General features: G+C 39.1%; 2 protein-coding genes across 4 annotated transcripts in view; one reads left to right on the top strand and one right to left on the bottom strand.

Annotated features, from left to right (window-relative positions):
• tgfbr2l (transforming growth factor beta receptor-like) overlaps nucleotides 1–3,553 on the bottom strand; it is a 19,490-nt gene extending 15,937 nt beyond the window's left edge. For all 3 annotated transcript variants that reach the window (XR_015777740.1, XR_015777739.1, XM_088083817.1), the window contains exon 1: nucleotides 3,209–3,553. Coding sequence is in view for 1 of the 3 variants with exons in the window: in XM_088083817.1 (XP_087939943.1) it covers nucleotides 3,209–3,467 (259 nt within the window). In the remaining 2 variants the exon portion in view is untranslated. The remainder of the gene's footprint in view (nucleotides 1–3,208) is intronic.
• A 3,619-nt stretch (nucleotides 3,554–7,172) lies between these two features.
• LOC121938106 (alpha-aspartyl dipeptidase) lies at nucleotides 7,173–12,950 on the top strand. The gene is made up of 8 exons (XM_088083816.1): nucleotides 7,173–7,561; nucleotides 8,794–8,882; nucleotides 9,537–9,611; nucleotides 9,735–9,814; nucleotides 10,399–10,572; nucleotides 12,077–12,136; nucleotides 12,257–12,339; nucleotides 12,824–12,950. Exons 1-8 carry the CDS (start codon nucleotides 7,464–7,466, stop codon nucleotides 12,882–12,884), a joined length of 720 nt encoding a protein of 239 aa, XP_087939942.1. The 5' UTR covers nucleotides 7,173–7,463; the 3' UTR covers nucleotides 12,885–12,950.
• Nucleotides 12,951–14,003: the final 1,053 nt, after the last annotated feature.

Here is a 14,003-nt window from a genome sequence, read left to right as displayed (position 1 = left end):
AGATTTTTTTGTCGTTTTAGATTTCTGTATTTTTAATTCCTTTATTCTCAAATTAAAACCAACAAAACATCAACGTCATCGTCAGTATTTAACGATAAACTGATTTTTGGCGTTCAACATTGTTTGACTGAATTTTGGTCGCCTGACATGACAAATTAAATTAAACCAAATATCAACGTCTAAGGACGCTGTGGGTCAGCTGAGACTGACCAATCACATTTGAGCAGCAGGTAAACAGCTACACAACCGATAGAAAAACAGAAAAATATCAAATCAAAATACAAGTAATAAACAGGTCGAGAAAGGAAAAATGATATTGCCCCTCTGAGGGTAGAAATACTCTGTGACAAGTAAAAGTCCTTTAGTAAAAACTACAACATTAGCAGAAGTATCAAAAGTAAAAGTACTCATTAATTCTATCATCTGATTATTAACTGGTACTATCGGACAGTGGTTATAGAAGTACTCAGATACTTTATACAACTATAAAAGGAAATACCACAGAGTAAAAATACACATCAGATACCTGCATCTGCAAAATCTCACTCAAATTCCAGACCAGGGAGAGACTCAAAAAGACCACAAAGAGATGCAAAGGGACTGAAAAAAGACACAACACAACTATAAAAAAGGCACAAAACAACCACAAAGACACAGAAAGTGTCCAAAAGAGACAGAAAAGTACCTCAAAGAGATAAAAAATGACCAGAGAAGATATAAAATTACTACAAAGAGACTCAAAAAGACCACAGAGGGACTGCAAAAAGTCCCAATGTAACTACAAAAAAAGGAAAAGAAGCAAAACACAAAACAACCACAGAGACAGAGACAGTGACCAAAAGAGACTGAAAATGATCTAAAAGAGACACAAAATGACCAATAAAGACACAAAATGACCAATAAAGACACAAAATGACTACGGAGACACAAAAAGTCCACAGAGATGCAAAACCTCTGCAAATAAAAAAGACACCAAATTACTACAAAGAGACACAAAAACAGATATTTATCTGATATTCAAACATCCTCAGCTGTGTGTGTGTGTGTGTGTGTGTGTGTGTGTGTGTGTGTGGAGTCATCAGGCCATCAACACGTCACCTCAATGTCCTCATTAGCACAAATAAAACACTGACACACACACACACACACACACACACACACACACACACACACTTTCTTTCAGTGCCAGTCGCTCGCCTCTCCACAGTCTTAAGACGGAGCCAAGAAACCAGCGTGTGTGTGTGTGTGTGTGTGTGTGTGTGTCTCAGATACACTTGCTCTTTGTTAGATGTGAGATAATAAGTTGCTTTTTAATCACACACACACTCAGATCCTGTTTGTTCACGTTACAGCAGTTTAAAATCTCTTCACCGAGGCTGACAACAGACGTGTGGAATAATATAATATAATATAATATAATATAATATAATATAATATACTATAATATACTATAATATAATATACTATAATATAATATAATATAATATAATATAATATAATATACTATAATATAATATAATATAATATAATATAATATAATATAATATTCATTAATAATCCAAAAATTAGCAAGAAATTAGTGAAAAGTTTCAACAAAATTACCTTAAAAATAAGCATGAAAAAGAAAAGAAAAAATAGAAACATTATAAAAATATTATTCTGGAAATGTTTCCGTCGTCCTTCGGTGTTCGTTATAAAAACTTTTTATACATTGCACAAGAAACAATCTGCGATATATTGAGTGTATATTTGATTTGATCGGTCACCCCAACTAACACGCCAGAAAAAACACACACGCGATGACAGCCGTGCACACAGCTCTGCTCTCCTGGCGACGGAGAGGACGTATTAAGCGCGTTGATCTGCTGACGGAGTTTTTTTTCAGTACTTGAGTTGTTTTCTAAACGTGCAAAAGGTTTTTTTAAGTGTTTTATTTTCCATTTATTTGTTAAGTGTAAGTATTTGTTTTTTGCTGGGCATATTTAGCTTTTATAGAATTAGTATTTTGTTTTATGTTTTGTTTTTTTAGTAAATTGGGTAACAAGAGACACCCACGATCATAAGACAGGTAGGACCAGCATGCACCTGGATGGGAATTTTTTTTGATTGCTTGTTTTTGGATAAATGAAGCAAAAAGAACCACAGTAACACTGAATGGACCTCTGGAGGGGCCCACCCCTCAGGTTGGAAACCACTGGCCTAAAGTAGGTATCTGTATATAAAGTACTTCAAACTGCAGTAACCTGTTGCTTTGACAGCAATGATCCACCCACACACATCAGTCTATGTGTACTTTTACTTCATAACATGTACTTCAAATACACAGCATGGACTTTTACTTCAGAACATTTGCTGCTACTTCACAACACATACTTCTACTGCACAACATGTACCTCTATTGCACAACATGTACTTCTACTGCACAACAAGTACCTCTACTGCACAACAAGTACCTCTACTTCACAACATGTACCTCTATTGCACAACATGTACTTCTACTGCACAACATGTACTTCTACTGCACAACATAAACTTCCACTGCAAAGCATGGACTTCTACTGCACAACACGTACTTCTACTACGCAACATATACCTCTACTTCACATCATGTACCTCTACTGCACAACGTGTACTTCTACTGCACAACACACTTGGAATATTTGTTTACTTTTATTGATACATTATTATATGATGCTGTGAGGACTTGTGTACTTGTACTGCATGAAGCAGATGGTACTTATGTACTTTTACTGATTTTACTACATGACAATACTGCTATACTGTAACTAAATAAAGCTGGGATTATTTGTGTACTTTTACTACACAAAATTGAGTATAATTGCATACTTTAACTTCAGTAGGACTTGAGAGGATTACTTTGACTTGTAGTGGAGTAGTTTTACTCTGTTGTACTTTTACTTTTACTGCTGTGACCACATGAAGTTGACAATACTTGTGTACTTTAAAAGACAGACTTTAACTTATACTGTAGTGCTACTTACTAGTCTGTCCTCTGTCTCTCCTGTCTGTCCCCTGCCTGTCTCCTGTCTGTCTCTTGTCATCTGTGTCTCTTGTCTCCTGTCTGTCTCCTGTGTCTCTTGTCTCCTGTCTGTCCTCTCTGTCTCCCGTCTCCTGTCCCCTGTCCGGCCTGGGAGCTCCACACAGCCCGGGGCAGCAGAGAAAAGCCCGGAGAAGAGGCAGCACTCACCGGCCGTCAGGAGGACGAGGATCCCGGTCCAAAGCGTCCGGAACCGGTCCATCATCTGCGGGGAGCCGGAGACAGCGCCCGGAGCTCGGTGTGCGGGTCCGTCGTTGTGTCGGTGTGCGGGTCGGTCGCTCGGTCGGTGCGGGGCCCCGGTGTCCGCGCGCAGACTCTCGTGTATGAGCCGAATCACAGGAAGAGTCCAGATGTTTTTCATCCAGATGTGGATAAACTCCGCCCCCAGCTGCTGCTCCTCTGTTTCCATTGAAAAAAGAGGAGGAGAAAGAGGAGAACGAGGAGGAGGAGGAGGGGGAGAGAGTGAGAGAGGAGGAGAACAAAAGAGGAGAAGAGGGAGAAAGAGGAGGAGAGAGGGAGGAGGAGGAGGAGGAGAAAGAGGAGAGGAGGAAAGGAGGAGAGGAAGAAAAAAAAGGGTCAAATCAGAATCAGAATCCGGTTTTACTGCCAAGTACATTTACATATACAAGGAATCTGAAGAGGAGAAGAGAGAGGAGGAGGAGGAGAGAGGAGGAGGAGGAGAGAGAGGAGGAGGAGGAGGAGGAGAAGAGAGAGGGGGAGGAGGAGAGAGAGGAGGAGGAGGAGGAGGAGAGAGGAGGAGGAGGAGAAGAGAGAGGAGGAGGAGGAGAGAGAGGAGGAGGAGGAGGAGGAGGAGGGGGAGGAGAAGGAGATGAGAGAGGAGGAGGCGAAAGAGGAGGAGGAGGAGGAGATGAGAGAGGAGGAGGAGGAGAGAGAGGAGGAGGAGATGAGAGGAGGAGGTGAAGAACAAGGTAATATGAAGAAGAGGAGGAGGTGAGGAAGAGGAGCCAAATGTCAGATAAGATTGAGGTCACATTGATTATTAAACTGTCGCATCTGAATGTTGTAAAGATTAAATATATGAGACTTTCTTATTATCAACACACACACACACACACACACACACACATATTAGTATTTTTAAATGTATTTCCTCTTTTTTCTTTTGTTTGTTTTTGCATTTCTTAACTTTAGTTTTGCATGTTTTGCATAAAACAAAATCTAAAATCAAATAAACTGCTGCATGAAAACATAAAGTTTCATCCCACCAAATCCAGAGGAATTATTTTCCAAACTCCAGATCAAACTTTTAAACCTTAAAACATTCGGTCTGATTTTTAACACACTGAATATTAATGTCATTAAAGACACAGACAAAACAAACCCATGAATAAGTCTGTTTTTGTGGTTTTGACTTCTTATTCGACACATTTGTTTTCATCCATAGATGTTATTTACATGATCTTATTTTCTATACTTTATTATACAGGAGCGGCTTCATAAAGTATTTTTTTCTTAATGTAATAAGCTAACATGGTCAGTTTATGTCCAGTCTGGCTTTCTGTTTTTATTTATTTATTTATTTATATTTTGTGTGTGTGTGTGTGTTTATGTTGCTTTTTTGGGGGATGAAAACTGATAAAATATAAAAAATAATAATAATAGTTATTTTACAGTTAATGTATTTATTTATTATGTGAATGAATGGCTGAGAGATTAATGTTAACACAGTCTCATTATTTATCATTATTCATTATCGTCTCTAATGTGTTTTTGTGTCACAGCTGAGTCACACACAGAAACTGAGAGCTCTAACAGGATTATTACAGCTCATTAGTCACATTATAATGAAACCACACACACACACACACACACACACACACACACACACACACACACACACACACACACACACACACACACACACACACTGTTGCTGCTGCTGTTTTTACTGCAATACACATTTAAACACACGATGATCTCATGAGATAAAACACATTATTAAACTGAACATACGGTTCTGTCAGTAAACAGTGTTTGAGTATAAAGACTTCAGTAAACAGAACATAAATATGATTTTTGGGCTGCAGGAAGTCATACTCAGAGTGTGGTGGTCACAGTGTAATGTTGTGCTGCTCCCTGGTGGTCACGAGGAGTAAAGTCAGTCAATAAACATGAAGCAGAACAAAACAAACTGTTAAAAAAATAATGAAAAATGTTAAAAGTATCAGATTGTCATGAAAACAGATTAAATTAAATTAAATCTTAAAGTCTGTTAATATGATATGTTTCAGATCACGTCCGAATGGTTCTGAGTCACAGACGTTTAATAAAGGAAATATTTAACACAACATTAAATCTACAATTTTTCAGTTTCTTATAGAGAATAATTCTTGTTAATTCAGAGCAAAAATCAATTTTAAATACCAAAAGTTACTATTTTTTATATTAACATTTAAAACAATAAGAAATGCATTCTTATTTAATTTAATTTAATTTAATAATAATAATAATTATTATTATTATCATTATGATTTATTTACCTATTTATTTTTGATTTTTTCTAGTTTTATTCTGAAATGCCCTTCAAAATTAAAGCACTTCTGGGAGTTTTTTCTTTCAAACCAAATTTTAAATATTTGTGGATATCCTAAACACACTACTGTATTTATATATTTTATTTGTGATTAATGAAGAAGTTGTACAATGAAGACTATTTTCCACTGCACATAATTACATGTTACTTTTACACTTTTCTTTTAACCCTCTATGGTACAGCGTTGCCACATGGCAACAACCCCATTTTAAGCCTTCTACACACAGATAATACATCCTAAGTTATGATGCAATGCATTAAAAAAGAGGTGGGGTTCTAAGTAAACCAATAGCAGTGTTTAAATTTGTCACATTACTTTCTATAGGCCATTCTGAAACCCTTTTCTGCAGACATCATCGACGGGAGGAGCCTCACCATTTGACGCCTAAAAATTCAACAAAAAAAGTGTTTTTTTGAAGTTTTTCAACGGGAAAAAAATATACACTCAACAATAGGTTAGTTAAGTTCATTATCATGTAGTTTCTTGCACTGTAGTCGATCAATAAATAATAGAAAATGTTAAAAATGTGTACGTTGCCATATGGCAACACCGTACCATTATGAATTGCTAGCCTGGCATGTTGATAACATTTTGTATATAGGCCTACTTTGCAATTGCATTGCTGTACACTGATCTTCTATAGTCTCTAAACTATAATAATGCACTTTGTGAGTCCTTTCCACATTGCATATGATGATATTTGACACATCTTTCTTCCATTTACAGAATGAATGCAAATTTTTTTTATGGTACATCGCAGAAAAAGGCTGAACTAGCCCTCCCACTAGATGATAGTGAAGATGACAAAGAATTCAGTGACGAGGAAAATGAGCTGCTGGAAACACAGAGTGAGAGTGATGAAGACAGTGAGACGGATGAAGATTATGAGCCAGAGAATGAGGACAGTGGGGACAGTGAGGACAGAGACAGTGAGGGCAATGGAGACAGTGAGGAGAGGGAGGACAGTGAGGATGAAAGTGAAGTGACAGGTATTACCAGTAAGAGAGTGTAAAATGGGTAACACTTTACTTGACGCCTGTTCAGGCTACTGGGGATTGTTTATACTATAACATGAGTTTTAAAATAAATGTTACATACAATTTTAAACAAAACTCTCATGTTTTCATTACTTTCCATTATGGTACGGTGTTGCCATATGGCAACGAACCCTAAAAACTACTAAAAAAATAATATTTTTGGAAAATGTCTCTTCATTATGTTTACTTGGTCTATTTTAAGACAAAAAAACACCCCAAACATTTTTTTACCAACTGGGATCATAGTGCGTACCATAGAGGGTTAATATGGACCACGTGATAATTATTTTTTTATTAATCTTTATTTTTATTTTTCCTTTCAAACAATGTCATTGTACCTTCCATTTACATTTTATTACTTCAGTTATGATATGATTATTTTTTATGAATCATTTTTTAATAAAAATTCAGGATTCTTGTTATCAGACATATATTATAATCTGTGCAGTTTTTGTCCAAATGTATTATTCCCTTTTAAGGAGGTTACTTTTATTTCGAAAGAATTACGCCGGAAGTAGCAGTGTTATTTGCGCCGGTGGAAAAAACAAAAATCAGCTGATGCTTTTATGAGAAGTTTTATTTTCGGTCAAAGTGAAATTTAAATGACATAAATTAAACCGGAGTTTGGCGCGGAGTTGACGGTGCTCATGCCCGGTGAGTGAGGCTCGGATCAGCGGCTCAGCGGCCGCGTCACAGCCGCCTGAGAGCTGCTGTCAGCGGGATCTCAGCGAACTGTGACCCCGGGACTCTGGACTCTCCCGCCCTCTGTCTCCGTGTGTCTCTGTGTCTCTGTCTCTGTCTGCGTGTCCAGAGATGATGAAGCGGAGACTCCTGCTGGTGTCCAACTCCACCCTGCACGGCAGCGGGTATCTGGATCACTGTCAGCTCAACATCACGCAGTTCTTCGGAAAGTAAGTTGACCGCACCGACCTAACAGCTTCTCTCGTGCACGAACTCCGTGTGAAAATCATCAAAATTCAAACTTCCACATCGGTCAGCAGACAAACATGTTTCAGTGGACATGTTTGAGGATCGTGTGTGAACCAGTAATCACGCGGCACAGTTCGGCTCACAGGGAGCACTTTCTGATGAACATTTTAAGAAGGAAAAACAAACAAACCCGAATATAAAAAGTCTAAAGTCCAGTGGTGGGATTGTTTTAAAATGCAAGTTTTTTTAAATGGAGTTTGGTCTGGAGAGAATCGTCATCCACCACTTGAAACCTGAAATTGGCTTGATTTCTTTCAAAAACACGGGAAGAAGGCAATGAGCAATGAGCAATGAGCAGAAACTGCGCCAAAATGAGCATCTTATTATGATTGGCTGCTCCTGTTGTCTGTCAAAACTGGAATCTATCGACTTTCTATCAACCAAGTCTCATATTTCAGTCCAGGAAAAGTTATTTCACCAGTGATATCATTTTCTTTTATCGCCCAGCCCTACCTGACAGTTAGCAACAAAAACACAAAAAATAAAAAATAAATTAAAAAATTAGGAAAAAAACCCCCACAAACATTAAAAATGGACTTATTGAAAAGGAAATAAACCGGAAAAGTGCTCAAAAGTCATAATATGTCTGTAACATAAGTTTAAATATGTAATTAGAATAATTATAGATATAGTTTTTCCTGAGCTTTTCTCTTTTTTTCCCGTAGACATTTTCCCTAGAGCTTTAAAAGTATTTAATATTAATTTCTTGCAATTTGTGGAACATTTTATCACTAACCTGCTGTTTTATCCCATGTTTTTGAAATAAAATTCAACCGTTTAAAGGTTTAAATAGTTGTGAAAGGATTCTGAGGCAGCACAAGAAAAGTGATGTTTCAAAGGGTTAAAATTTAGGATTTTTGAATGGACTTTGGTGTGGACAGAGTATGAATAAAACATACAGTTTAAAATGTGAAGTTATATTAAACCTGTAATAACAGATATGCATGTCTCTGGACGTGGAAACCTTTGGCGCACGAGTGGCACTTTCATGGATATTTTAATTCAAAATATTAAAGTCATATTATACTGAGAGCTTTGTTTTTAGTGCTAATGCTCATTAAAATGCGTTTTTTTTCTTTGGAGTTTGGTTGGAGAAAACAAACAGTATTTAAAATGGACTTTGTGCCTGTTTTTCTTTTTTTCTGTATTTCAGAGATGTGAAGAGAGTTCTGTTTGTCCCGTACGCTCTCCATGACCGAGACGGCTACGCCAAGACCGCCAGGGACAAGTTCAAGACTCTCGGTAAGTCTGTGTGTGTGTGTGTATGTGTGTGTATGTGTGTGTGTGTGTGTGTGTGTGCGCGCGCGCGTGGTGACCTTAAACTGTGTGTTTTGTATGTGTTTTGTATGTGTGTATTTCTGTATTTTTGTAAGACCATCCATAGGCTACAAAAAGAAAGGAAAAAAGAAAATACTTTCAAAAACACTGAAAAAACAGACAAAACATTAAGAATCTTGTGTTTAAGTATTTTCTTTACATTTATTCAGTGTATTTTTTGTATTTTTTTTGTGTAATTCATGTTTTCCAAAAACCTTTCTTTGTTTTTTAAAAAATATTTTTGTATTTTCTTTGTATATTTTCTGTATATTAATACGTGTTCTTAGTCTATGTATTTTTTTGTATATTTGTATATTTTTTTGTGAATTTGATGCCATTTTTAAGTATTTTTGTCTGTTTCTTTTTCATTTTTGTAAGTATGTTTTGTCTGTATTTGTATTTTCTTTGTGTATTTTCTGTATGTCTGAAAGTACTTTTCTATGTTTTGTCTGTACATCTTATATTTTTAGGTATTATCTTTGTGATTGTCTATATATATTTTCAAGGAAGTTTTGCATGTTTTTAAAATCTGGCCCTCAGTGTCTCACGTGGCCCCTGTGGTGTGTTTGGCCCCTGCAGGTTATGAGGTCGACAGCATCCACGAGGCCCCGGACCCCGTCGACGCCGTCCGGAAGGCTGAAGGCATTTTTATAGGTGAGAAACAGCAGAGACTCAAACTGAGCGACCGCCGTCCTGCTGACGTTAACCGTGTGTGTGTGTGTGTGTGTGTGCGTGCGTGTGTGTGTGTGTGTGTGCGTGCGTGTGCGTTTTTTTTAGGCGGAGGAAACACTTTCCGGCTGCTCAAGAGTCTCTATGACAGCAAGGTGGTGACGGAGATCAGGAGGAGGGTGCTCGAGGTGACACACACACACACACACACACACACACACACACACACACACACACACACACACACACACACGGTTAGTCACCATAGTCTGGTGTTCCTCTTTAAACAGTTGTGGTGATTTTTTTCTTTAAATTTTTTTTTGAGAAAAATATTTTGTTGTTTTCCATTTAAAAAAAAAAGAAGCTTTTTTTCTATAAAAAAATGTGTGAATTTTTAAGAAAACGTGCGATAGGTTTGGAGGGGATATTTTGGTTAAAAAAAAAGTGGATATTTGTTTATCTTCAAAAATTTGTGGCCAATTATAAATAACACATTTTGGCAATTTATGCCTTATAATATATGTCTTATAATTTTTGCAGATTTGTAAGAAAAATGTTTTGGCGATTCTTTTGTTTTCTCTGAAACTTTCACATTTTAAAGATTTGCATATGTGAGGACTGCAGGCTTTCTGTTTTTGGGCTGTCGGCCCGTTTGTCTCAGGCGCGGAGACCGCGCTCACTATCGTCTGCTGTCAGCTGTCGATAAACTAAAGGCAGGTGCAGTAGCTCACCTCCTGGCTCCGCCTCCTTCCTCCTGGCTCCTCCTCTGCAGGACGGCGTCCCCTACATGGGCTCCAGCGCCGGCACCAACGTGGCGACCATCAGCATCAACACCACCAACGACATGCCCATCGTCTACCCTCCGTCCTTCTCCGCCATCGGCCTCGTCCCCTTCAACATCAACCCGCACTTCCTGGACACCGACCCCAAAAGCCGCCACATGGGGGTGAGTCCCAAAACCAGCTCAGACAGAGAGGGAGGGGGGAGACCACGATGTCTAAAATATAAAAAAGAAAATACAGAATACAATGGTTTATGGATCATGTTTGACTGATGTTCAGTCAAATCCAAAATGGACGTTTTCGATACGAAAAATGTAGGATTTCACCGTCTACAAGCTCTAAGAGGCATCACTGCGTTAAAATCCCGCGTGACTGTCTGCAGGACGTCAGCCGGCGGGCTCGGGAACACGGTCCATCAGGTTCAGATTCGGTTCAGGTTTTTATCAGCTCAAATTTTTGTTGATTTTTAAAAAAAAACATTTTGCCGACTTTTTTTCTTCAATTTTTTTTTTTTTTCAATTTTTTTTGTCTTTCGAGAAAATGGTATGGCAATGTTTTTTGTTTGTTTTGTTTTCTCTAAAATTTTTGGTGATTTTTTTTTCTTAAAATTTTAAAGGCTTATCTGAAAGGTTTTCTTTCAAACTCACCAAAATGAGAAACTGTGAAAACAGACATTTTCCTGGAATCTGAGCTTCAGTTTTTAAATGATAGATTTTGGCATTTTCCTTTTTTTGTTAATACAGATTTTTGGTGATATTATATTTTGTACATATTTTTGCCATGGAAGGCATCCTTTCATTGTCAAATTTCTTTTTTCTTAAATATTTTGGCGAAAAAATATTTTCTCTTTTTTTTTCTGCAAAATTGTTTGCTGTTCTTTTTTTTGTCATTTTTTTTAAGAAAAATATTTTGGCAATTTCTTTTTCTTTAAAAATTTGAAACAAATATAAATCCAGAAAAGCATTTGTAAATCAGGGCATCCCGTCGTTGAGCCTCTGAGAGCCGAGGCTGGTTCGGGGTTTCGGGTCGATCTGTCGGTCTCCGTGGTTAAAGGTCACCGTGACCTCACAAAAATAGCTCAAGAATTTCTACACTAATAATGACAAATTTCACACAAATGAAAGTGGAACTGCGGCTCGTTTGCTTCCTGAAAAAGACGAAGCAGAAGCTCCAGATTTCACTGGAATCAGAGTTTTGTTTTCGCTCGTATTTATGTTCGTATTTCAGCTGGTTTGTGGCTCAGCGGTTTGTTCTCTGAGCTGCTGCGGCGGCTCGTTTTAATGCAGACGTGACGGTGCAGATAAGGACGCAGTAAAACTCTCCGCTCTGAACTCTGGAGCCGACTGATTGATGAGGCGATAGCTCGGCTGTCAGCGATTGGCTGATTAGCCGCCGTATCAGTGAACGCCCTCGCGCTCTTTTTATCGGCCGTCTGGGTTCGAATCAAAGACGACGGAAAGTGTTAGAAGTCGAATGTTGCAGGAGGAAGTTATGCAACAGGACGCTGTTAAGCTGCAGCGTCAGCAGAATCTCAGCCTCTGACGTTTGGTTTTTGGGAGCCAGACTGTGTTTGAAGCGTCTGTGTTTTCAGGCTGAATATGCTGTTTTGGTTACTCTGATTTTAATGAATCAGTAACGTTACTCCGCCGTCTGCTGTGGTTCTCGCAGGAGACCAGAGAGCAGAGGATCGCCCAGTACCACGAAGAACCCGACACGCCCCGTGTGCTGGTGAGGAAAGACCCCCCCACCCCCACCCACCCCCGCGGTAAATAACAAACGGTCCCTTAGCCTCAGAGTCGTGTGTGTGTGTGTGTGTGTGTGTGTGTGTGTGTGTACCTGTCTGTTCAGGGTCTGAGGGAGGGATCCATGCTGCTGGTGGAGGGAGACAAAGCCACGCTGCTGGGAACCACCAGGGCCAGACTCTTCACCAGGTAACACCAGTAACACCAGTCACACCCTGAACACACACCAGTCACACCCTGAAAACACACCAGTCACACCCTGAACACACACCAGTAACACCAGTAACACCCTGAACACACACCAGTCACACCCTGAAAACACACCAGTAACACCCTGAACACACACCAGTCACACCCTGAAAACACACCAGTAACACCAGTAACACCCTGAACACACACCAGTAACACCAGTCACACCCTGAACACACACCAGTAACACCCTGAAAACACACCAGTAACACCAGTAACACCCTGAACACACACCAGTAACACCCTGAACACACACCAGTAACACCAGTAACACCCTGAACACACACCAGTAACACCAGTAACACCCTGAACACACACCAGTAACACCAGTCACACCCTGAACACACACCAGTAACACCCTGAAAACACACCAGTAACACCAGTAACACCAGTGCGTCTCTGTGGTGTGTTCGTGTGTTTTTAGGGGAAAGCCTTCAGTGGAGTACGAACCAGGAAGTGACCTCAGCTTCCTGCTGACTCACTGACCAATCAGAGAGCAGATCTGGACGACATTTTGCTCCAAACAGAATAAAAATTTGACAGAAACGTCAGTTTGACTCTGTGATTTTTTTTATGTGTTTCTTTGGACTCAAAGGTTTCGCTTTGAGCTTTGATCGATGATGTCATTTCCTGCTGATTTTTAAAGAAAACGTCTTTATGGAAGAAAAAAAATAAATAAATAAATAAATTGCATTTTCTCTCTTAAAAGAAGTGGCAAAAAGATTTCAAAGGGAAAAAAAGCAAAAAACCCCCCAAAAAAACATGCATTAAAAAAATGAACTGCCTTTTTTTCCTAAAAAAAGGCAAAAAAAGAAACAGAAAGATGCGATACTCAGTGCACCACCTGCTGACAGCAGGAAGCACGTTGTAACAGTCATCCTTTGACATACGTGACATTTACATGGTTTGGTCTAAACATGACGTAGACCAGGACCACTTACATTTCGTGTTGTCTCAAACGCCACCTAGTGGTCATAGGAAGCACTACTCCGTGTGAAAAATCTCACTCAAAGGTCCGAACTCTCTGCGTGCGTTTTCCGACTTTCACTAAAATTAGAGGTCGGGACAGTCGGAGTCGCTCCGGTGACCCGACTGTGTTCAGACAAACCTGGATTGGAGGCTTCGACGCAGCGAGGGTGAGACCTTCATCATCACAAACGATGTGACGTCCCTCGTCTCTTGAGCTGAGGACAAAAAAAGAATGATAAAGAAAAAGAAAGAAGACAATCACTTCAAACGTATGTTGATGGAAAAGTAATTGACTTTAGACCGGTCTTTGTCCTCCAGGAGCGAATGTGGATGTGGTCTGATGGATCCAGATTCGACTACACACTTTGGGGTTCAGGGCAGCCTGATCAGCTGCGGGGAGCTGAACACTGGAGCAGAAATGGGCGGATAAAAAGACATTTTTAAACATGAAAATATTACTGATGATGCAAAAAAAACAACCTCTGAACTTAAAGAAAGCCACGAGCTGCAACCTGAAAACTGAAGTTAATGAACGTTAACGGCTGCATCGTTGAGAAACTATCTTCACAGGAAAGAGCTGGAACGCCAAAAACCCTTTCATATGCTCCAGAGCAGGACTGGGATTTTAACGTTTC

This window comes from Plectropomus leopardus, chromosome 10 (genome assembly GCF_026936395.1).
Source record: "Plectropomus leopardus strain MGB_pleo_1.0 chromosome 10, ASM2693639v1, whole genome shotgun sequence".
Taxonomy (NCBI): Eukaryota; Metazoa; Chordata; class Actinopteri; order Perciformes; family Serranidae; genus Plectropomus; species Plectropomus leopardus.
The sequence above is the reverse complement of the archived record's forward strand: the minus strand, read 5'-3'. Positions and strand labels throughout refer to the sequence as shown.

Excerpts from the sequence above, each read along its gene's own strand:
- LOC121938106 (XM_088083816.1), top strand. The coding sequence starts at position 7,464 with ATGATGAAGCGGAGACTCCTGCTGGTGTCCAACTCCACCCTGCACGGC. Across the intron at positions 8,883-9,536 it reads GGACAAGTTCAAGACTCTCG|GTTATGAGGTCGACAGCATC; the intron begins GTAAGTCTGTGT and ends TGGCCCCTGCAG. Across the intron at positions 12,340-12,823 it reads AGGGCCAGACTCTTCACCAG|GGGAAAGCCTTCAGTGGAGT; the intron begins GTAACACCAGTA and ends GTGTGTTTTTAG.